General features: G+C 35.1%; 1 protein-coding gene across 1 annotated transcript; it reads left to right on the forward strand.

Moving 5' to 3' along the window:
- Positions 1–9,709: 9,709 nt before the first annotated feature.
- Positions 9,710–23,863, forward strand: LOTGIDRAFT_157917 (hypothetical protein; the record flags this gene model as incomplete). Its single annotated transcript, XM_009050507.1, has 2 exons — positions 9,710–9,898; positions 23,636–23,863. The coding sequence occupies 2 exons, from the start codon at positions 9,710–9,712 to the stop codon at positions 23,861–23,863; spliced, it is 417 nt and encodes a 138-aa protein (XP_009048755.1).
- Positions 23,864–25,779: the final 1,916 nt, after the last annotated feature.

The raw sequence follows: 25,779 nt of genomic DNA on the forward strand, positions 1-25,779 counted from the left end.
AATCGACACACAGACAGGTCTCTAACTTTTTGAAAACACATGAGATTATAGAGTCATGAAGATGACTTTTCCAACAGTATTCGATTCCTTCTTTGAACCCGAGTATAGTTATTACTGATTAATCAGAAAGCCGGAAGTAGCTTGAAGGTTCGTTAGTACACATTCGTGATCAATACAAAACCACCATTAAGGTATGTCGAGCTGATCTGGAGTCTGATTTTCATTTTCTCATTTGCCAGTATCCGGTGATGGAGTCAGTCTGTCACTCAAATATCAAATCTCCATCTATTGCTCTAATATCGGTAATGACCATCAGCTGTTTTTGATATACAGAGTATGGTTGTCGAAACGTTGCAAGAATCAGTGCAAAACTTGGAAATGTTTGAAGCCTAAATAAGGCGTCATAAAAAAGAAATGTGTTATAAATAGGAAAAAAATATTCATCCTTACTTTTATCTCAATTTTGTTAGCAAGTTAATACTTGATCTGATACTTTTGATCTGATTAATTTATGTTATAGATAGACCAAGTGGAATTTTTTGTCTTCGTGGAGTTGTGCATCAATGGAATAGTTTTGTAATCTACCGGTAGAAATAATCGAACATATAATCACTAGCAATGGTCTTTTAATACCAGGAACCGTTGACCTCAGAGTGTCTTAAGATATCAATATCCGCTTTGATAAATATGGATAAGGCGCAAAGAACATTTGTCATTCTTTCAGCAACTCGAGGTAGATTGTCTTGGACAGGTTTCTTTGTTGTTAAAGACCAGAGGTTGACATTAAGACGTTCTGAGACTGATAAAGTAGCATTAGATTGGTCGACAGAGATTTAAACTGGCCAATCAGATTAAAGATTCGGTATAAATACTGCAGATTGATTAGGTGATAATTGTCTTCAACAGTTGTGGAGGCTTAAGTCTCTGATATCTTTTAGTTGTCATCTACCAACCAACCTGCCAACCAACCAGCCAACCAACCAACCAACCAACCTTGTAGAGGCTTAGTTCTCGATAAGACGCTGGTTTAAGAGAATGTCGGTCTGCATGTAGTGGCATGATTAGTGAGGTGGTCTTTGGCACTAAATGATCAACTAAAGCACATGTAATTACTTTCTTAGTTCACATACACTAAGACACATGGCTTCACCCTTCCATTGGACATAACCTCTTACCTTTCTCCTTTTCTGAATCCTTCCTGTTGAAGATCCTTACATCTGTTTGCCGTAAACATCGACTTTGCTTTGCACATACTTCTTTGGGATTTCAATTCAATTTTACAACCAACTGTCAAAAATGGATACTTTGTTGAGAGACGCCAGATAGTCATGTACCGGTTTTTATTGTTGTCTATTTCCCTATTTCTGTGTATAATTTTACCATATATAATATAATATATACTTACTTTTACTATATTTGTCCTCTAGTATCAGCTCCACCGCTACACCCTCTAGGTTGGCTACTGTTTGACCCACAGTTACAGAAACGAATTATTTTCCAATATCTGAAACTAAGAGTTTCTAATAAACACCCAATCATATCATTCAATACCCTATAGTATAATTATCTACCTCGTTATTCCAAATATTATTGTATTCTGGACGTAATTGTGTCCCGAGCAATCCCTGGGGTGTCTGCTTGATGGCTTTACTTTTCTTCTAAACACTTAGTCGGTCTTTACTTGTCATTTTAATAGGTAATTATAGAGAAATACTTCTTGGTTTGGAATGAAGAAAGGGGGAGAAAAAGCTGTAATTTTTGCTTCCAAATCCGTGAGTCAAGGCAAGGCGTTTCATGGAATCTGGAAAATGTGTCCTTGTCGATAAGCGATTTAGTTAATGTTTTTCAATGACATCACGAATGCATTATGGCGTCACTGATCCTGAATGACGTCACGCGTGTGCAATGACGTCACAGATAGACATAGACGCAACGATCCTAGAATGACGTTATGGGTGTTCATTGTCACTAGCCTTTATTTCCTTGAATCAACTTTCTTTTTTTATTATTAGAAATTTTTGCAGACTTTCACATCAACGACTATAATCAATCGCCGGCTGTTTGACGTCAGTCGGAATCCTGCAAGTACCCTCTGTAGAAATGTCGGGTGACATCAATCACTTCAAATCAAATCACTGCATTGTATCGTTAGTGTCGATGACGTTATTTAAAAGAGATGATTTTTGTGAAGTATTATAACAAGTTTAAGGCGGGAAAATCGATAAACCTCACTTTCGAATCCATTATCCCCTCGTCTTGTGTTCTAATATCAGCCACTGTTTGATGTTTACCGCCTACAGTCCAAGTATAATGAACGTTTCTCAATATATTTTACAACCCTGACTAGTTTACTACTTCAATAATCACCTAATTACTCGGCTTATTCCCTGGCGTATTAATATCTAACAAGTCATTTAGTAAGATAGTCCCTCTAGCGATTAGCGTCCATTTTCCCAATTTTTAGTCAATTTATGGCATTTTCTTTCCACAACTCCTCGTCCAATCTTATTACATGCCTTTATTAGCGTCGGCTGAAATTGCTTTGAAACTTTGTTAGGCAATATTGAGACTAGCGTGTGGTTGTCATGGTAACTATAATAGAATAACGAGATTTTCCCCATTAAACTGGCCGCGATAAAGTGCAGTTGTTAGCTTGAAGGAATTTAGCCTGAAGGGAAATAACAACACTACATGCAAATTCTCCCAACTTAATTAAAATCTGGCTCTGGAATTAGCTTCGGCTTTGATTAATAGAGCGATGGCGTGGCGGTTTGACTTATAAATAGATAAAAAAAAATGTACGGAAGCCTGCCAGTGACATAGTCAGTAGAGTCTAATTAGACCAAATCGATCTTTAGACGGCTTCTCAATATATCATTAGTAAACTGCTTAACATTATGAAACCCTGCTTTAATAGGCTACAGTAAAGTTGGGATTCAGCTTCGCGGAGATGGCTGGAGGACGAATTTTTCAAATATCTGGACAGTGCGCATGGTCAAAATCGGCTCGAGGGATTACAGCCACGGAAAATTAGTTTACCCTGAGTCTGGCGTGTAAATATTAAGCTTATTAAGAAAGCAATTTACTGAGATTTCTGATTGAATGGCCTGGAGATTTTTTGAAGTACGTCTGAGCGTCTCAAGGTCCCTTCAGGCAGCAGGCGGCCGTGTGGTTCATTTGCTCCATTGACATGACCTTAGGGGAGGTCAGTGGAAATCAGGGTTCAATCCGGGGTCACGGCTGTGATTAGGACCGTTACTGTGATGGATGGGGCCCGGGATTAAACTTGACGTTAAGAACGATATTAATCAAAAGCTGGACATCTTGGTAAATTGGCGGATTAATTTATCGGCGAATTGATATGATTTGAGACTGGTCGAAAATTGGCTCCATGTTTCTTTATTAGGTTTTAGCAATAATCAGCTCTCTGTTATTGACAGGAACGATGCCTGACGTTAGATTGAAAGGCTGTGTTTGTTTTGTCTATACTGAGTTGTTGATTGAAAGATTTGAATTGTTGTGAACCAATCATTACCCGATCAATCTTCTGGTAAATCCAGTATTACTTTTAGAAACTTCAATCCAGATTACTTCGTTTTTAACATTTTCATTTTTAAAATACTTTAAGATTCCAGTTTGCTTTTGTTTCCCATTTCTCTTTGAATAATATCAGTACTAGATGGTGATGAGAACATAGTCTCACAAAACACTGGCCTGGGTCATAAAGTAGAGATTTATGATAAAACAAAAATAATAATGTATTTAATTCTAAACTTTCTGTCAATAAATCAAGATGGTGGCATGCGAGGGCGAGAAGCGAGAATTCTGTCTACGAACGACGGCTGTAAAATAACACAGAATATTCCTGATTAAGTTATTTCACTTTGAAATATTCATGGTTAGAGTCTGGAGACGTTTAATTTGTTGGCGGATATCGACCTGACCTAAAATTACTGACCCGCAATTTCACCGCCGAGTAGAGAGCACTGCCTCTACTGAGACTGACTCATTCAAAATGTCCGGGGCTTTGTCCAATCAAAATACTCAGAATAAATGTTAATTAAGATTGCATGTTTCTGCGGAACTGTTCACGTCCGTGGAAAATGAATTGCTTTGCAATATTCTAGTAATTTAACTCTATATTGTCGTCTGATCTCGATTCCCTGCTGTTTTTCCCGCCATAACAATGCAGACATCTTTCACTTGATATTTCCAGTATATGAGAATGTTTCATAACGCCCTATTGTTCTCGATCAACCGGTAATTACAAATCAATTCCAGGCTATTCTTATTGACTTCCGTCTACAGTGAAATTAATATCATTGCTTTTTATCGCACTGGAATATACTGTTTATCTACTGAATATTTGGTATAAGGACTATTCGTCGAACTGTTCACTGTTGAAAGCTAAAGTATTAAAACGGTGGGGGGGGGGGAGTGAAAAGTTAACATCCGCTTGCAACTAATATTGATACCGCAGACTAGGTATTTGTTGGTAGTCGGAGAAGTCCTATTTTGTCCTTTGCTTTGTATTTGTTCAAGTTATTTTGAATTACAATTTGATACTGGAGGAGAAGGTGTCGAATAGTGCCCTTTCGTTCACAATCAAAATACATTAAATTATTATATTCTTATATTGACCCCTGGTTCCATATTTCTTGGACAGGACATAGCATGGAGGTTTTCCTGAATTTCTTTCCTTGACCGACAATAGGGTTTGCGAAAGCACAGGCTGTGGCATCAGTAACTGCTTCAACCTGATTTAAGCTATAACAATAATATGGATTACACCAACTCACAGCTGAAAACTGACATCTGACAATGACGTGTGTTTTATAGATTGAGAGATGCACTAATTGGTATGATCAATAATCAAAATATTCCTTTTTCTCTTAACCATTGTCTAAATCTGCCAATAAGCTATAATACAGGTTGCATTAACAAGCTTTTTGTTGTATGACAGTAAGCATACGGCACGTGACATGCCCGTGTCTATCATCCACAGGTAATGCCCTGTCAAATATCAATAAGCTGAAATGAACATGATCGAATACCTATTGTTTTCGCAATATGGTAGTTTTTTTCGAGACACCGTCAAGGGATAACGAGCTGACAAATCCAATAACCCTATAAACAATATTAACAATGTGAACTATAAGGGCTGTATTTGACAAACCTAATCGCTGAGAGACATCTAGTATTACTTTTGGTTGTTATAAAAGATCTTACTTATTACTGGCCTAGATCACAAGATTGAAGAGAACATGCATTTTACACAATAAATCTGGTATCATTCACATTATAGGGATTAAATTGAAAATATAACACAATTTTTTTAGCTGTGTGGAAATAATATATATATATAGTATTATATCATCACTTATAGTAATTGAAATTAAGGTGAATACATAATGATTATAATTTACTAAACCCCAAAGACTCCAAAATAGAAAGATGATATTACAGTATTAACTGTAAAAAGACTGAAATTATACAACGCCTACAACGAATAAAAAAAAAATGTAACTCACGCAATGCAATTGTTTAAAGTTGAACTAAACGACTCATAACTCTGAATGTCAGTCTCAATACCTGGCTCAGTATTTAACGTACAGCTCCCCCCCTCCCCCCCCCCCCCGGCCCCTCCCCCTTTCCCTAACACCCCAACCGCCACCCTCCTTCCACATAAAAAAGACAATATTAGCAAAGTGAACTCTCTGAAGAGCTGTATTTGAAAAGCATAGTCACAGAACGGCATGATGGAATCTTAAAGACTGGCTGTCATTGACATTACCTGGTTCAATCACAGCATGGCAGATGTCAGGTAGATAATTACTGGAATGAAAAAACTGTCTATTATATATCTGAGTATAGTATATCGATCTTTGTAGGTCGTTATGATATATATTTACTCTCAATTAAACCAATATAAACCACATTATTGTTGCTATGTCCTTTGACGTCATATTGATGAGAGACATTACGTAATTATTAGATTTTATATTAGTATATTATCAATTTCACCAGGCCGTTATTGTATACGTGTATATCCGTGTGTTGACAATTAGTTGCCAAAAAAACTGTAGTAGTCACCGTCATTTGGATGCGGGAAATTTAGTCCCAGCGGAATATTCTAACAGAAAACGGGTTCAACTGGTCCCAAACATATTACCTGCCAAATAGCCATCCCTCTTCTTCTTATACCTCTTTATAGCGTATTTTTTATAATGTCGGTGTTATTTTGAAATACGCTTTGGCATTATCTGGTGCAGTTCTGTTAGATCTAGGTGTGGCAGTAACCTTGCCATGTATTTCAGTTGTTTTTAACAATAAAAAACTAACAGTGTCTGTCTATTAGGGTTAAGGCGATTGCATGCCTAAATTCGTGTTCGGCAGTGACCTTGCCATGGTTTCTGGCGTTTTTTAACAATAAAAAACTAACAGTGTATGTAGGAATCGATCTAGTGGGAATCGATATGTGACTATTGTTATAATTCTGATTAATAATATATAGAAGGTGATCATTATCTGTATCAACCTTCACTGAAACAAAAGACAGTCTTCAAAACTGACAGCTGTCTGATTGGGGCAGGACAAATCTGTTAGGTTTGTGTTCAAAGATCAATAATGAGGTCTGAATTACCGATTTGTACAATGAATTGATGTACTTGTACTTTGATCCTTTATATCTTCTATGTTGTCTACTTTTAAGTTGAGAAATCTGTTTACGATTTTAAGTTGTTACAGATTTGCCAATTTGTACTGGAATCCTATTGTTGGATACTATAATTCAGACGGAAGGAATCTGTTGTGTTCTATTTGTATTTTTTTTCTAGGGTCCCTTATATCTTCTCTGTTGACTACCTCAATTTGGGCAGCAGATCTGCTATGTTATTTGCGTTCAGATATCAATAATAGCGACAGAATTTCCGATTTGCTTGGAGTTGACAATCCCAGTCCCAGAGTAGCCGTTATAATATAAATTTACTTTCAATTATACCAATATAAACCATATTATCGTAGCTATCTCCTGTGACGTCATATTGATGAGTAACATTGCGTAATTATTGGAATAGATATAAGTATATTATTATTATATTATGGTATGGCACTTGATGTACCAGAAGAGTGATCATGGACTGCCCCCTCTGAAACACAGTACTATTGCAGTAATATTTGGACTTGAACATTAAAACTTGAGCAAAAGTGGCAGAATTCTTTTTATGTGATGGTTTTGGAATTATAGGATGAAAAATTCTATTTGCCACAAAAACTGCAGACCAATCGTCATCAAAACATGTCTGGTCTTAAAGTTAATTAGTTAATTAAACCCAACATATGCCTAATTACAAGACGATGAAATAAAATTACATTACTAATTCATGTGATTGTAGCTACAGTGGTCAATTTATTCGGACATCTGTCCAGTGTCCGGCCAGTCTGTTGTTCTATAATGTTGGGTATATATAAAAACAGATCTTGTAACATGACATAATTAATACAGTCACTGTGAATGAAGTTGTCTTATGTAGTATCAGAACTTAAAAATTACTAAGGATGAATGTTAACAATGGAATATAGCGTATTAAGGAGTTTAATGACTTTGAAGTGTGTTTTTTTTTTGTGAATTCGGGAATATATCATATTCCTTATCAAACATTTTGAATATACATGTACATGTAGGTTATAGATTTTGTGATTGATTTTGTTAAATTGAAGTCATCGTCAACATGTTCTTGGATAATATATTTATACTGTTTATTCAATTCTGTGATTAATTTTTAACTGAGAATCCTTCACTATGGTGCTAAAGTCATATCAGTGTTTGTTGTCCCCTTTACATCCTCTATATTGGCTATTCTCTCATTGTGGTACTGGCATCAAAATAAAAATATTTATGTTTGTATTTTATCATTGTAGTACAAGTTTAGAATAAACCAACAGCAGAGACGTTTTACAAGAGACTTGGAAACCATGGAACCAAAACCTGACAATGTAAACAAGGAACCAGTGGCAGAGAATTCAAGAACCAAATTCTCAATCAGGTAATTTTTTTCTATACTATTCTTATTAAAGCTCATGGTTCTTTTTCGACAGAGCACATTCAAATTTAAGTTTTCAGATATCAATTGTTAGTAAATCTCCATTCGTTATACACGTATGGCTCAATCATATTCAAATTTTCAGATTTCCCACTATAAGTCAATTCCATTAGTCAGAAATAGAGTTTCGTTGCCATCTTCTTACACAGAAGCTGAATATCAGTACGAGGCTTTATGATGCCTTTGCTAAATCTCCTACTTGAAGGTCTTCAGTGAATCCTTTCATCAACTTTGCCAAGCCGATTTGGTTAGAGGATTTATTTCAGTAAGTCTTTTGTTTAGAGATTAAATGATATTGGTATTGACAGTTATAAATTGACAGATTGTTTTATGCCGCCATCTTGATTGTCGACGCCATCTTTAATTTCAAGGAAAATTGTCGTCTGCTTTTTGGTTTTGGCCCATTTGCATCGTTGTTGATTCTTAAACAGATGATATCAGTCGGTTCTGTATTTATTTCTGATTTTACATATCAAAATTAAGCAAGATTATTTAGTCAGTTGACTTCCCTGAGATAAACACATCGTGCAGAAAAGTAGAACATAAAACTCCATTCATTTCATTTCGCGCAGATAAGTTCTGCGGAGCTATTTCTTTTGTATGGGCTCATTAGAAAACAGAGTGTCAAAAGAAATGTCCTTTAAATTAATAACCAGATTTGGCTTATATTTGAATCTTATATTTTCATTCATTATCAAAGAATTTTACCCTTGAAAGCTATACATTTAACATATTTCAAGTTGCCCCGTAAAAGAGTCTTTCAAAGCCCATAAACCACTCAATTCGGAACAAATTTTATTTTCCGCTAGTGTCACGCCTCGGAATTGTTCCTTTGATCGGAGTGAAATATACAGAAATGCTTTTAGAAACTGTCAGGCAATTTGAACTAATGCTTCTTTTGAACAAAGACGAAAGAATAAGCGGAATGAAGCTACCATTAAAACTGATTCAATGCGGCCATATTTCTTTTCAAAATGGCTATTTTGGAATTCATGAATAAAGCATAAAGACTTTTTCCTTCAAGAATTCTTCTGAAAAGGCTCGTTTTCCACATAAAGCAACGAAATGTGTTCTTTTAAAGCTATTTCTCTTTCAAGCCATTTTGATTAATTTTGATGCCTTTTGAAAAGAAGGAAAAACGAAGCTGAAAATTCCAATTTGATAAGAAGTAGCAGCGTTTGAAGTCTGTACATTACGAATGAGCATCTCGAGACATAGAGTGGTTTTTATCCAATAACAAAACTGCATATTTAGATAGTTTTCTCAAACGGTTGCCATAGTTATCAGTAAATTGGCTTTAAATTTATTTAATCTAACACGTCGAGTTGGAATAACGATATGGAGAGAACGGTCCACTATCTTTTGTCTCTCATTGGAATTTTCTTTCCTTTTCTCCGCCGGTTATCGATTTTAGCCCACTCTTTCTTTAGCTCGTCTCATTCCTAGACCCTCAATATTTCTTCAGAAGTTTATTTGACCCCACGACGTGGAATTTGGTCGAGTTCCTATGAATTGGGGATAGAAAACTCCGGTGGCAGGCTGGCTGTATAAAAATCGATACGAATGCCTGTATAATTGAAAGGAGTATAGTGGTAGAACGGGTCGATATGGAAACCAATACACTACAATCTCGCTTAATATGGAACTCTATTGGGACGCTAGACTTGATTCCACCAGACCCGCCACTGAACGTTCTCGTGATAGCATCTGCCTTCCTTTCTATGGTATTTGGAACTATCACCGACTTTCCCTGGATTTCTTCCTTTATAAAGAATTGGAATAGAGGACTCGTTAAGGTAGGTTTACATTGTACATTGGTTGTGTTTAAATGGTTTCCGTGACTGTAAGTAATACTTCTTTAGTATCTCATTTCTTTTTGTAGTATTTGGAAAATGTTTTAGATTTTCACTGAACTTCTTTTTTTCTATGGAAGTGGAATAGGTCCTTTAAGTTCTCTTAATGTTTGATTTGACGGTCGAGTTTAATTCTGGTACCATCTGATTTATTTTTGTAGTATTCGGGGAAAAATAGATTTTCACTGAACCTCTTCTTTTCTATGGAATCGGTCCTTTAAGTTTTTTTAACCGTGGGTTTTCTGTAGTATCAAAAATTTTATTGCCGTAGTTTAGTATTTGGAAGTAAATTATGGGATTGACTCTTTTCTATGGAATCGGAATAAGGCATATTCCGAGGCAGGTTTTATTACTTTTTTGGCCGAGTTTACGTTTGCATCTGAAGAAAGTTCATGGGATTTTCTCTTTTCTATGCTGTTGAAATAAGGCAGATGCGTAGCTTGGGTATAATACTTTACTATATGGTTGTGGAGCTTGGTTCTGTTACGATCTGATTTCGGTAGTATTCCGAAAATATTTTGATTTTCAGTGTATTTCCCTTTTTCAATGGAATTGGCAGGAATCGCAGGCTCTTTAAGTTTTAGTTTTGAAGGCGATCTTATTCTATGATATAAGGATATGACTCATTGTTTCAATAGATTTCGTGTGGATCTTGAATGGAGAGTTCGTAGCTTTTTGGTTCTTTTTAAGTATTTAAGAGTTGGTTTTATCGATAGAGTTTCTTCAGTATACGGAACAAATATTCGAATTCTTCCTTCGTGACATTTCATGGACAATTCGTGTCGGTTTGCCTCTTAAATGATTAAGATTTTACTCGATTTGTATAAAATTGGACAAAGGCGTTTTGAAGGAGAGTGACATGACATTTAGTACCGTAGTATTCAGTCAATAAGGCTTGGTTTTGAAGGCATACAGCTCTTGATCTGCTTCCATCTACGGGATTCTTATTCGGTAGCAGGGACAAACCATCTTCAGCAGGACCATGTCCCTATTCTATCTTTCTACTTGTTTATTGCTTCGTTCAATTTTTCTGAATCGTTAACATGGATACTTTTGATAAAAGGGGCAAAAACAACTTTGCCCCTTCAGATATATTGTTTGCCCTTCCGAACAATCAAGTCTGGCTACGGGCCTGCCCATTACCTGAGGTTACATCTTTCTGTCTTCTAGTCAATCGCTGCCTCTGCTTTCTAATAGTACCCATTGTAACAAGAGTTCGTTCTGAAGTGCTATCTTGGAATGGACAGAGTGAAATTTGGAATGAACTAATATATAGGTATAGGTCTTGTATTTCAGTAACGTTTGGGGTTTTGTCTGGCCAATCGATACCCGCATTGGTTTGTTTGACCTTGAGACATAGATCAGGTTGTCACTGGAATTTCTGAAAATGAACCAGTCTTGAACTATCTCTATATAAGTAAGACGTTTGCTGTATGATACTATAGTTTGTCAAGGATGGTCTTCAGTTAACTTGAAGCGGACTCAGTTTGACACAGTACTGCTCTATACTGGTCCGAGGTCTCGTGCTAGTATCAATGTACTTTGTTAATCTCATATCTTACTTCGCGTTGGAACCCACGACACCTAATCGCCTATCAGAAGAAAATGCAACTTTCTAACGCCTGACGGAACACTATATTACTCCTTAGTTTTATTGTACAAAACGTTTCAACAATCTATATTTTTCCACTACCTTTTTGGTGTAAGAAATCAAATCTCAGCTGTCGAAGTGGCCTTGCTTGTCATTGGAATGATTGAGAACGGCTTACTCAGAGGTTATCAATCACTTTTAAGTAGCTCAAAAATAAAGTGTCCCCCGGGCCACAAAACTTTTCATACTTGGCTGAAATTATACTATTATTTGAAGCAGCTCTTACAGGTGAATAGCTGATTGTATCAAAAAAAAATATATATCAATCTATTTCTTAGGGTACAATATTTCAGGCACTGTCACAGTAATCTTCAACTTTTAACTTTTCGTGATGCGAGAGACTTAATTTGAGTAAAATCTTAACTAAGCATGCTGAATGTTTTGTGGTCCTAAGACCAGTTATGGATAGGCAGTAACTAAACACAGGCAATTCGAAACATTGCATCACAGGAAGCGGAGGTTAACTACCTACCTACTTGCTATTACTTCCTCAAACTACTGGTGTGACAGTCATCTATCTTCCAAAATAAATAACAATTAAAATGTCTAGCCATTGACGTTGATTCGCAGACAGACATTGCGCTCTGTGGATTCATGGTTGATAAAAGGACACGATCCAGACCAATAAATTTGTAGGAGGAAAACATGAAAGAAAAAGAGCGTACAAGGATTCGTTCCGACCATATCTGAGGTAGATTCGGCTTTACGGAAAAGGACGAGAGTTGCTGAATGTGTTTATGTTTCCAGTTTTATATTGAAATTCGATATCACCACCACCCACGTTTAATTCATATTCGATGTAGATTTAGCTTTATGGAAACTGCCGAGATTTGCCGAATGTGTCTTCAGTTTTGACCACCACCCCTTTAATGTTTGTTAAATACCTAACGTAGAATTCTATTGGTTTTAAAGCCGATGTTTCTATGTATATGTTTTATTAGTCGTTGTCTCGAACAATTATTAGTGTTGACGACCATTTCACATCCACCTCAAAACTTTGAAAAATATACTTTTATAATACATATATAATATTTAGATGACGCTGTCCCTTTCACATGTCAGCTAAAACACTCGATGCATCTGAATTTCTTTCACGCTGTTAAATTCCATTAATGCCACACATCCACGTTAATTGAGGTTTCAATTTCAGAAGATATTCACGGAGTATCGATTAATTCTCGTTTTAACTTGTCGAGTTGACTTTCCTAATGCATTTTCATGTTTCACTAGGCTTTGTGAAAAGATTTTTTAAGATGACGATAGCATATGTCATTAGAGCTCTATAGTTTATAAAACCTGCGTTAAGTGATAGTAGAATTGTGACACGAATATTTAGCCGACAGCCGCGAGCACCATGGTGTCAATTTCAATTTTTTAAAGCTTGTATGATTTTGTGATTATGTATGTATTAATGATACGGTTGTGAGTTTTTGTGGTCAAAAGAACTTTAATTTTGCTGGTGTTGTAATTCGATTTTGCCTTCATTGAATAACTCATGACGATGCTCGTAATCATTCATCCAGGCTGATGCAAGTATGTCAGACACCAGAGCAAATATTTGAATTTCAAATTGTTGAATGCTAATATAATTTGGGCTTCGGGTTGTTAAAATTAGAGTTTTGCCCTCAACCGCGTTACGTTGTTCGTCTTTATTAGCCCAAACTGAATCAGAAAATGATGATGTTATACTCCATTTCATTTACAGATAAAAACGTTTTATTTACTTTCATACTCAGTCTATGTCTACTCAGTTCCTACTTCCAGTTGTCTGAATTAATATGGCATTGGAGAGTGGGTTATGAGGTTCTTGCGGAAATTCAATATTTCTTTTCCATTTGCATAATATATATATTCAGTATTCAGCCGCCCCCGTACAATGTTCGGGTGATTAGGCCGTATTTTTATTACCCTAGGGAAATGGAGTTCTATCACGTGACATAATGTAACACAAGCGGATGTGAATTTACGCGGGAAATTGCTGGTTTCCGGTTTAAAGACAGTTCTATAAATTACACATGTTCAACTGTGACGTCAGTACAAATTATAATGGAATTGTTTCCTACGGGCTATTTTAAGAATTGTACATCGAGACTGATTGCTTTTAAAATGTGTTCAAATTATAATTCTTCCTGTGTAAGCCAAACGAAACTATCGTATCAAACTATCATTGACAGTGTCAAACTATCATTAACGGCGTCAAACTATCATTGACGGTATCAAACTATCACTGACGGTGTCAAACTATCATTGACGGTGTCAAACTATTACTGACGGTGTCAAACTATCATTGAAAGTGCAAGACTTTGGATTGTGAATTGCTCTAAAAATTTCTTTGGTGTTGAGGTCTGGTCATAAAAAAATTGCACTGTGCTTGGCATAATACTTTCTTCTGATACGAAACGGTCGTGTCAAACTATCATTGGCTGTGTAAGTTTGTGATGGTTTTATTTGGTGATACGATTTGGTCATACTAAATTATTGTTTCTAAACAACTAGCAGATTGTAAACTTTGTTCGGTCAGCTTGGCACATTGTCACCATTTGGTGCTGTGGCATTGTCATACCATCGACCGGATGTAAGTGATATTCTCTCAAGATACTGTCGATAAATTGGTTCTAAAACCGTTATAGTATTTATTTTGGAGAACTAATTGAGTTGTAGGCGTAGAAGTTGTTTTTGTGGTTAAGACATCAGACGCTTGTCAAATATTAATCTTGTCCACATCATTAATACGTCTGGGTAATCTCATATTCTTATATTACACTCGCTCATCCAGACATCTTAACGAAATAAAGTCATCTGACATTTCCATGGTTTCTGAGATTATTGAAGTTAGTTGAAGGGGAAGTTATTATCGAGGATATATTAATAATAATACAGAGTGCAGGCTAGATTGACAAGTGGGTCACCCACCATCTAATTAACTCAGATCTAATGAAGTAATGAAATGGCGGACATCTTATTACCTCTGTGGACTCTCCTAAAAGAGACGTTGAGTTGAGAAACCGAAGTTAACATTATTAGCTAACGGACAATCTTTGGTTTTAACCCATACATTACTTGCTATGTGGACTCTCTCAGGTTTACATACCCGAAATTATTATCTGTGTGGACTCTCATAAGGGAAACCAAGTTGACCAACCGAAATCCGAAGTAAACATTTATTGTTATGTGGACTCTTATAAAGAAAACCAAGCCGAAATATTGCTTAATGTAATGTATACTTTCGCAATGTATAGCAAGTTGAAAAAAACGTATACAAAGTAAACGTTATTAAAAAAAATTGGATTAAAGATGTTTAAAAACACTTATTAGTTGCGTGATTTCTGATTGTTTGTCGTAATTTGCCCACTGGCTTAATCCATCACTCGATAGCGAAGGGATGTATTGTGTTCCCATCTGCTAGTCTTGGTTATTATCAACTAAATACCCTACTGAACTAATTTCGAAAGACAATTTTCCTGCAAATTAGTCATAAGTTCTCTTGTTATTTGTGTTGTAATGAAAGTATCAGACGTTAAATAGCTTCTAAAAACATGAAATGGTGTTATACGTTTTTCCTACTTTATGAAGATGATTGGAGGAAATTTTAGAGGACCAATGACGTCGTATTACCTTCTTTCAATTGAATACTGCTGTTGGTGTGACTGTGCAAGGTGAAGCATACTTGACTTTTATATATCCCTGGTACGGGCGGCAAATGTATGTCAATACATGTGATAAGAAAATAAATTTGCTGGAAAGTTCTCTAAAATCATAAAAATCATCCTTTTGCTTTCTCACGGACCGTCTGAAATTTAGCCCGCGCTTTCATCATCTTTTACACCAAATATTGGACTGTAAGAACTGTCTAGGACTGGTTGCCATGGAAACGAGAACGGGAAATTGCCTGGAAGAGGAAATTTCTGTCTAAATTCCATCAGCAGACAAATTCTGAAACGAAATTAATTCCTTGGTATTGAGAGTGATAATTTCCCGCGATTGAAGTACTGCTCGTTTTGTCGTTCCCGGCTAAGCTTATTGATTCTGTCAGTCTAAGATGGTGCGATTAGACTTTTATAGAACAGATTATTAACCAACGCATACCATTGGTCGATATAAAACCCGGTTATTAGATCCTGGGCAATGGTTGGTCTGTTATGTGAAAGCACCAATTACGGTGACAAATTGATGTTTCAAAACGTCGACTAAGTATTAACATTTCTGAATTTGTAAAATTTATCTGTAATCCTGTACCAAAAGATAACTGGTCCAATCGAAATGAAATTACAGGTACTTATTTATGGCGATGCTTAAATCAAATGACGTAGATCGAATGCGAACAGGAAGTTAAAAGACTTGTACCTTAGGCTCATAGCAAATAGGTCGAGAAAGTTTTCCCTCTGACCACAGCAGATTGGCAAAAAGAACCCCTGACAATCCAGTAATGGCGTCGCTTGTTTATATATTTCAGGTTTCAGATGCAGAAGAAGAGATCCTAATGTAAGAGAGAATGAAACTTGAGTGTGAGAAGGAAGAAAAGTTTTTTTCTGGAAAGTAAATAAGATACATGTATATTATGGAGGTATGGTATTACCAATCCAATGAGACACTATTTTGTTTTCGCAAATAACCAAATGTGCGTTGTCGCGACAACCAGTGAAGTGGCAAGCGTTCGAAAGTACAAAATGACGTCACATTGGGTCATGTACGAAAACAAAATGGCGTTCATTGGATCGGGCTTGAGGACGATGTATGCTTATCGGTTAAAATGGCGTCAGGGATACAGAAGAGAGTAAACGAAAAAGGTGGAGAGAAAAATTACCTCATTGTCCATTGGTTTAAACATTGAATCCTTCGATGTTACAAAATGGCGCCCAATTGGGCCATTCTTAATCCAAAATGGCGGATCTGTTAGTGTTCACTGTGAAAGCCTTGGTGTAATTAAAACTATTAAGGCACGCGGTGAATGCCAATAGGTCGTCAATATCTTCTTAAAGAAGCTTTTACGATGTCTTAACCATAAATATAATTCTATATAACCTTAGAAGTAGTATTTCCGATGATATTCTCTTTTATTAGATCTTTACTAGTAACTGGGTTGTACAATGAGGTTAACGTTTTAATTAAATGCCCGAGATAGGGTTTCGATAGAGTATGGAGTCATAACAACATTGAAACGTGGACAAACTTGGAAGACGAGATTGGTTTGAGTAGGATTAGTTATATATCCATGTCAATTAAGCGAGTTATCCATTTCATATAAGCTTCAACTTGGTTTTACAGATCAGTAATACTATGATATGCTATAGATATTCAAAATTATTCCCAATAAATATACACAGACTGCCTCTTTAACAGTTCTTCACAGAATCATTCAGAATGACTGAACTTATAACTCTTTACTAGGTTGACATGCCTCAAGCAGTTTTACTGTCTTTTTTGTAATTTGACAAGAAATGGAAAACTGAGAGAAACTCTTATTGTAAATGAAGCTAATTCAAAATTTCAAATCGTAATTGTCAATTTTTGTCTCTGAATATTGAAAATGAATTTATAAGTTTGTTGAATCCTTGCTGTGTCACTTTGCTTTTTATTTCCGATTGCATCACGATGCCTTTATCTTGAAAATGAATTCATAAATAGTTCACAAAAATTCAAATAACAAACCTAGATACCACATTTGTAATGTTAGCTATGTGTACTCTCTGAAAGGCAGGTGAAGTTCACAAAATGTAAATATATGTACCAAATATTAGCTATGTGGACTCTCTGAAAAGGATGCCGATTTGACAAATCTGAATACCAAATATCATTATTAACTATGCGGACTCCCTGAAAGAGGTTTGGGGTTGACAAAACAAAATACCAAATAAACATTATAAGCTATGTGGACTCTCTGAAAGACATGTGAATTCGACACAAATTTTAAGCAATAATGTGGACTCTCTGAAAAGACATGCCAAGGTGACAAACCACAAAAACACCAAATAAGCGTGGGGTGGAGATTCAAAAACCTAAATAGCAAATAAACGGGGTTAGAGGTGAATTTGACAGAACAAAAATTTCATTAAACATCAAAAGCTTTTTGGAGTCCACAGAACCAAAGACAAAATAGGGTCTGACCTGTTTGGCGGTGACATTCTATTGTTATTCTCTTACCACTGTTTTTCTCTCACCCACAATATTCTAGTCTGTAATTAAATTTTATTTCAGTTCTCTCAAATTAATTAGTTCTTATGGCGACACGCAATTTCATTTAAAATTCTTAGACTAGAAGTAATCACTGTTATAAAAGTGTCACGTAAATAGTTAGTTTGAGTTAGACACTTGCTGACTCTTTCTGGTATGAGATACGACCCATGTTCTTCCTGGTTAGTCAGAATTTGAATCCTGTCGAATGAATAGGCTTAAGGGTGGGAAGGGAGAAGGTTAATTCCAGTGGTTTGAATTTTTTTTGTATTTTTTTTCACGAAAAATTCGATGCTGGAATTGTAAATAGAAATTTTGTATGCCTATTTGGAGTTGACTTAACTGTATCTAAAGTTGCCATTTTTGTATTTTAAATCAAGACTGCGGAGCATTTACTGCTTTACTTGTGCTGACTTCCCTGTTGTATTTCTCTTGTTTCCAGTTGGCTGTATTGCTATCGGTAATTTTAGCTTTGAGATCTAAAGTACATTAATGTTGTAGTCCAAACCTACGTAGCGAATGATTCGACAATTCGATTCGTTTCGAGCTCATAAGTACACTTCGTTGCCCAATTAATTCTTTAAGTACAGAAACGTGGTGATTTTTCTTTTTTTTTCTTTACAAAGTTGTTTCTGACAAGTGCCATTTTTATGACGTTCTGGTCGTCAAGGAAAGGTTAACTTGTCAAACCGTGCACGATTTTTGTCCTTGTCATGACGTCATAATTGTGTGGAATGATTTTATTAGATTATATTGAAGGCTATGAAACGCCTCGAGATATTAATGCTTGGAAATAGATACAGGATGCTTGGCGATATATTCCATTGCTTCCTGCATGAAACCATAGAACTATGATGAAACATGATGTTCTTAAAATTCCATGATGGGCCTTGACCTAGAGTGGTGGTCTTTACTACTGACCCTGCACCGTTTATTACAAATGTTAGGAATTGAATGTTTAAAGCAAATCTGATTGGTTAATATATTGATTGGTAATTGATTATATTTTTGGTGTTGTCTATTTAAAATTTAACACGTGAACTCTCTTAAGGACTTTCAATTCTAACTGGCTCAATCGCTAAATAATACTTAACTGGAAATGTGGACCCTTTAAAAGGGTGGTATATCGACAATCCATACGCAGCTGAATATCAGCTATGTCGACTCTACAAAATGCTGGCGGACACATTCGCACAATGCCATCTGAGACTCAGGAACAAGCTAACCTGATATTGCTGTAAGATATTCCCGATGGATATTTTATTCCTGGAAAAACAACCCTTTTCCTTATCTGGTTTAAACCTTGCCGGAAGCTGACTGTCCGTGAAGGTTGTTTGACCTTTAGACTAAAGGCCACCCTGGCTCCATTGACGACTTGTTTACACTTGTTTACTACTAGCAGATCGTCAAGTGAATAACGGAGGAGATTCTGCGTTATTAGAAATTTGCTAAACTGAAAGTAACCAACACAGAGCGATCTGATCTCGGTAATATTCGAATTCATTGTCAAAAACTGTACCTAACAGCTTCTGAATCTTTGAAAAAAAAATCTAGTCCTTTGAGAATGAAAAAAAGAATCCCTCGAGAGTTAAATAATCCCATATCTTCATCACGTTAATGATGAAGCAGATGTTACAAATATTATCACCAAATTCAAGAATTATACTTGATAACAGATTCATACACAAGATATCATAGACAAATTGACTTATTAGCCTTTTCGTGTTCACTGTGGAAGCCTTGGTCATTAAAAAGTATTAAGGCACGCGGTGAATGCCAAGGGGAAGTCACAATCTGCAGACGTTCATGATATTTCCCGTCAAAAATATGACTTTAAATCAGCTTGGTCATACAGAACAATAGGTTATTGAACAACGACAAATCATTGATTTTCAAGTGATTCATGGTGAGTATTTCTATTACCAGTAAAGATGAGTACTCCCTAGATCTATCAAAACAGGGGCTCGTTTAACAAAAACTGTTAAGATGATTTAAGCGTCTCAGTTTGGTCGGTGAATACAGTCGATTTAAAATCACTATTTATCGACCAGTTAAATAGCCGTATTTCTAAAAACCATTTTATTATCTCAGTTAAAATAATATTGTGAACTAAGTATCGGTTGTCATAAGAGTGAACGCAAGAACAAGTCTAAAGCTTCGGTTTTATTATTATTATTATTATTACTTGTTATTATTTTTATTATCACTATTATTATTATTATTACTTGTTATTATTATTATTATTATTATTATTATTATTATTATTATCACTTGTTATTATTACTTGTTATTGATAATTATTATTACTTGTTATTATTTCTTGTTATTGTATTAAAGATTTTCCCTTTTAAAATTAGTATTGTTCATTGCCTTTTGCACAAAGCCTCGATCCTTAATAACATTAAGAACCTTTACCCAATGATCTCAAAACAAAGGACGAAACTACACAGCTATATCATAGCGATCTAGCTTCCCGGTCATTAAAATAGATCCTTTTAGTGACAAAACCACGGATGAATGTTTTAGTGCTATACAGTTATTTGACGCGGCTGAAAAAGCAATATGACTAGTGTATCTTTCTGATCATTAAAAAGGATCTGGTAATTCGATTGGACTTAAGCTTCACTGTATAAGAGTTGACTGACCTGGACTTCTCAGCACCTCAGGACCTATTGTTATTGATTCTAATCATTAAAATGATTGAAATAACCTAGGAACTTCAGCTTTAGTATATAAGAATTGACTGACCACTGTCTTAGAAATGACCTACAGTCATAAAGCTGGATTCTACCATCTTAAACCCCAGAACAAAAGAAAAGACTCAATTATGACAAGTCTGTAAGTCCAGGCGATTATAACACGTGCAGTTACGCTACAGGACATCCCTTTATTATTACAATCAATTCCATTATACAGGACCGGAAGTACACTCAATCACGTGATCTAATTAAAATGGCGCCGATCGATACTGGCATGAATAGAAATAAAGTATTCGGTGACCTTTTTACCCCAGGAGACATGAAACATCACTCAAGAGATTGAATTGTATCGGAAATATATTTTAAAATTCCTGATAGGATAATAAATAGCCCACTGATATTTTCGATTCATACTGGCTATAGTAACCATACGATATATAATGAAATGAGATTGAATTTTACGTCCATTTTAAAACTGATGAAAGCAATTTCAAGAGGGGGGAAAGTAATTTATTTGGAAAAGGGGGATGGGGGGAGAGGGGATGTATGTGTTTAGTTGCAGTAATTGATCGCCATCAATCAATTTTTCGGGTTCCTCCCGACTTCCCTCCCTTTGGTTTGTATTCTTTGATCTATATATAAAATGTAACAACTATTTAAAGACGTTACTACACGACATTGCTTGATCCTGCAGTTCTACCAGTTCTACACGAAGTAAGGACCAAGATAATTTGGTTTTCACTCTGTAAAAATAGAGTGAATCAATTACTTACTCTTTACAGAGCAACACGAAAACTTCTTAATAACAATATGAATAAACCTCACTGCACATTCAATATTGGCCACATAATAGTTCTCAAAACATCTTAAAAATCACAAGACGAGGTGCCTCCAAGGCACGTTCTCAAAGCGGTGATCATCGAGAAAATACAGGTTTTAGCGAACTAGACTAAACTATCAATTTTACCATTGGCATTAAAATCGTCTCTCAATTCATCTCTTTCTTCAAAGGACTTCCTCAGCTGGAAATTATGGCACTTTCTACTTGTCAAGGCTTTCAAATGTCTTGTGTTAAATTGAACTTCCATCGGATTTAAATTTTCCATTAGCTTGAAGAAAGGATGACCTGTGATTAATCGACGATTCTGGATCAACTGCCTTGACATGTCAATAACGCAACCGGAAATAAACTAAAATGGAGATTTACGTCCAACTGTATTCCAACATTTTGGGCTAATGAATTGATTTTTAACTTCATCTTAAAAACTTCCCTCAGCTAAAATCCAGGTTTTTAAAAGATTCAGTCATCTGATTGGATTATAAAATAAGGTTTAAAATTGATTCAAGTTATCGAGAAAATAAATACAGTTTTATGTCCTGCTGTTGTGTACCGTATCGAACTAATGAAATAAAATTTAGGTTTATGTCCTGCTGTTGTGTACCATATCGAACATGAAATAAAATTTAGGTTTATGTCCTGCTGTTGCGTACCATATTGAACTAATGAAATGAAATTCAGTTTTAAGTCCTACTGTTGTGTACCGTATCGAACTAATGAAATGAAATTCTGTATTTCCTGCTGTTGTGTACAGTAATGAACTAATGAAATGAAATGGAGTTTTACATCCTATTGTTCTGTATCTTATTGGGCTAATGAAATGAAATAGAGATTTATATCCTACTGTTCTGTATCTTATTGGGCTAATGAAATGAAATTCTGTATGTCCTGTATAGAAATGTGACCAAAGGGAGGCTACTCACGAATAAAGTGTGATTCAGACCACAATGTTTTCATTCTTAAAGCAACTGCTTCACATTGACTCTTTTTAATCATAGGCCTATTTCTTTTCGATACAAAGATCTACAGTCAGTAAAATTCTCTTTCTCCATTTAAAAGATTCTTTTCAAAGATAAAGCATCGGAACTGAAACAAGTAAGCCATTAATATTTGACAGAAAGTTAACATTCTAGTTTTCAAATTACAGCACAGAGATAGAAGAACACATAAAGGGGGGTAACTACAGTTTCCAATATTTCCAGGCATTGAAAGACTCGGACCACAAAATATATCTGTACTTTCTCCGTCCCTTTTTCAGTTTAAGTATGAAAAGATTTGTCAAATTCTTATAGACATTAACGTATGTTCATGACTTCTGGACTAAATTTATTTTGTATTTCAATTCTTTGTGGTCTGTAAATATTTAATTATTGTGGAGTTGTATCCCTTATAACCAGAAGAGGGAAATAGGGCTAAAATAGAGTTATTGCCCATCATGCATACAAATTCTTTAGTTATGTTAAATATTCATTTGCCGTTTTACTTATCATGTTTTTTTTAGGTATCTTGTCCAAGAGGAGCCATATTAAGCTAGACACAACGAACGATTTTCCTTAGTCTCCAGAATGCCCTCACGAGCACAAATGACTTCACTTACTTCAAAATATAGTTAATATGTGTTATAATTTTTTAAAATCAAATGGCTTAAAAACTCTGGAAAGGACATTGCAGAAAGGTCCTGAATCATAAAAATTGATGACGATATATGCACTCGCAAGGTTATCAGAGATGTGCCTATTCAAATTGTTATAAAAGGTCTGGATGTTCTACGAAGCTGGAAAGATTAGACCATCGCTTTAAACAGCCACTGTAACAGTTATTTCTACGAATAATTTCATTAACTTGTGTAGACGGGACAAATTTATAAAAAGTTGAATTAGTAGGAATTTTTAAAATCAAATTCATCTTGTTATCGTCTGCCAATGAATTGAAAACGAGGTTAACGTCTGTGTAGATAATGAAAACGAGGTTAAGAAAGTGTATTTTAAAATGTCGTTTATAAGAAAATTAATTTGGTAGTTGTCGTGGAAATAAATTAGTAGAAGACTTTCACGTGATAAATGGAAAAGAAAACATATCTATTATGTTAGTGAATTTATTGGCTGGAATACAAAGTGTTACTTTGTGATAAAATTACATCTCGAAACATATTTCTAGTTCGGAAATTGTCGAAGCGATGCATGCGACAGGGACGCCTGGGACGGTTTTTTTCTCTCTTAACCTACCTCCACACACCACAACCACCCCACCTCTCCCCAAATTTAAGAGGGATATTAATACAATTGGTAAAAAGGAGTTTATGTCTTACTATTCTTTTCCAGATTGGGCTAGTGAAAACGGGCAGAGCAAGACAGTGCCTCAATTTATTGTCACCCCTAAACGGCGACACGCTACGACTCTTCCATCTGAAGGGATCATCTCAACCAATGTCAGGATCGAACCCTAAACCCTGGGTTAGCCAACATGATATGTCTAATTCAAATATCATGTTAACAAATTCTGGTAGACCATCGCTTCGCCAAGAAACAATGTCTTCTTGGCTGATCTGATTAAGAGGAAACAAGTTTCGGACTATTTCCAACTAAGATACACACGAGATTGAGATTCAACAGATTTGTGTCACGTGACTAGAATACATTGGTGTCGGTTTGATATCTCGACCCTGGCTGACCCCGACACACCGATACACGTAACTTGTTACCAAACACCGAGATTTGTTAATCTGCATTCCGAGTTGACTAGAGTCGAGCACCATGCCAACACGTGTCGCTCGGTTTCACCATATTTGGCGAGACGGGGAAACCAATCGAACGCACGCGTCTTGTTGTAAGTTAACGACATCGTTAATTGGGCTTTCGGATTGACTGATTTGCAGGAGCTGCTAAGATTTTATTTGGCGGTTAGAACATTTATAGTTTTTAACAGGCTCATTAAAAAAAGATTAAGCAAAAGATATACAGTCGTAGTAAGTGCTAAATTTTTCTTATATTTTGGTATATTAGTCTAAAACAGAGTTAAAACTCAATGTTATGGTAAATTAAAAAATGAAAATCAGACTGTTTTTGAAAAAAATGTGATAAAAATATTTTTGGGAGAATTTGGCTCATCCCAGTTATTATTAATTGATTAATCTATAATCCATGAAATATGAGCCACCAAAGCTCTTGAAATAAGTTAGATTATCATGGTCATTGATTAACATATACAGGTGCCTGACCACAAAATTTCTATTTAAAAATCTCCTCATGTATAATTTACAATAAGTAATAAAAATTTACAGCCTCTTTAAGAGTTAGACGTAAAACCAGTGGAATTTCTAGGAAACATTCAGTGAGGGTACGGACAGGGGCCACAAAATACTCCCGGGGGTCTCATATGACATTCTTTCACTATGAAAAATAATAAAATAATTTGAAAGCGTGTGTGTAGGGGAGGGGGGGAGGCAAACCCGGGCCAGCCTTTTTTTCTGGTTGACATATAGTACGCCACGACGTGCAATTTTAAGTGCTTAAGTGTTATGCTGACATACTAATATAATACTAGTTGTATATGTAATGTAATACGTAATTCATATCTATTTGTTAAGTATGAATTCAAAACTTTACAGAGTTTCATTTGAGCACAATCGTTATTTCGAGATGTTTCAATTTATAGTAAAAATGTGATTAAAATCCAATATAAAGTTAATTTGTTAGCTGGTATTTCTCAACACCCTCCAATCAAAAAATCAAAATGTTTTCTGTCTTTCAGTGAACAGTTTAAATCCTTAACTTGTCATTGCCGTGTCGTTCTCACTACGTTTATTGTTAGTTTGAAATTACACAGATCTTAGTGTATATTTTTTCGATTTCCTTTTCAAACAATTTCTTTGTTTCACTGCGATATTCATTGACATTTCGACGTATCATTGTGCGATGGGGACAACTTATATAAATACATCTTTTGGGATCAGGTATGTGTATTCTTAGGTGGCAAATGTATGAATTAACGAATAAATAAATAAATAAATAAATAAATAAATAAATAAATAAATGAATGAATGAATGAATGAATGAATGAATGAATGAATGAATGAATGAATGAATGAATGAATGAATAAAGTTTCATTTGAAAATAAAAAAAATGAATGAATGAATGAATGAATGAATGAATGAATGAATGAATGAATGAATGAATGAATAATTAAATAAATAAATAAATAAATAAATAAATAAATGAATGAATGAATGAATGAATGAATGAATGAATGAATGAATGAATGAATGAATGAATGAATGAATGAATGAATGAATAAAGTTTCATTTGAAAATAAAAAAAATGAATGAATGAATGAATGAATGAATGAATGAATGAATGAATGAATAATTAAATAAATAAATAAATAAATAAATAAATAAATAAATAAATAAAAATAAAATAAAATAAAATAAAATCCAATAAAATAAATAAATAAATAAATAAATAC

This window comes from Lottia gigantea, assembly GCF_000327385.1.
Source record: "Lottia gigantea unplaced genomic scaffold LOTGIsca_15, whole genome shotgun sequence".
NCBI lineage: Eukaryota > Metazoa > Mollusca > Gastropoda > Lottiidae > Lottia > Lottia gigantea.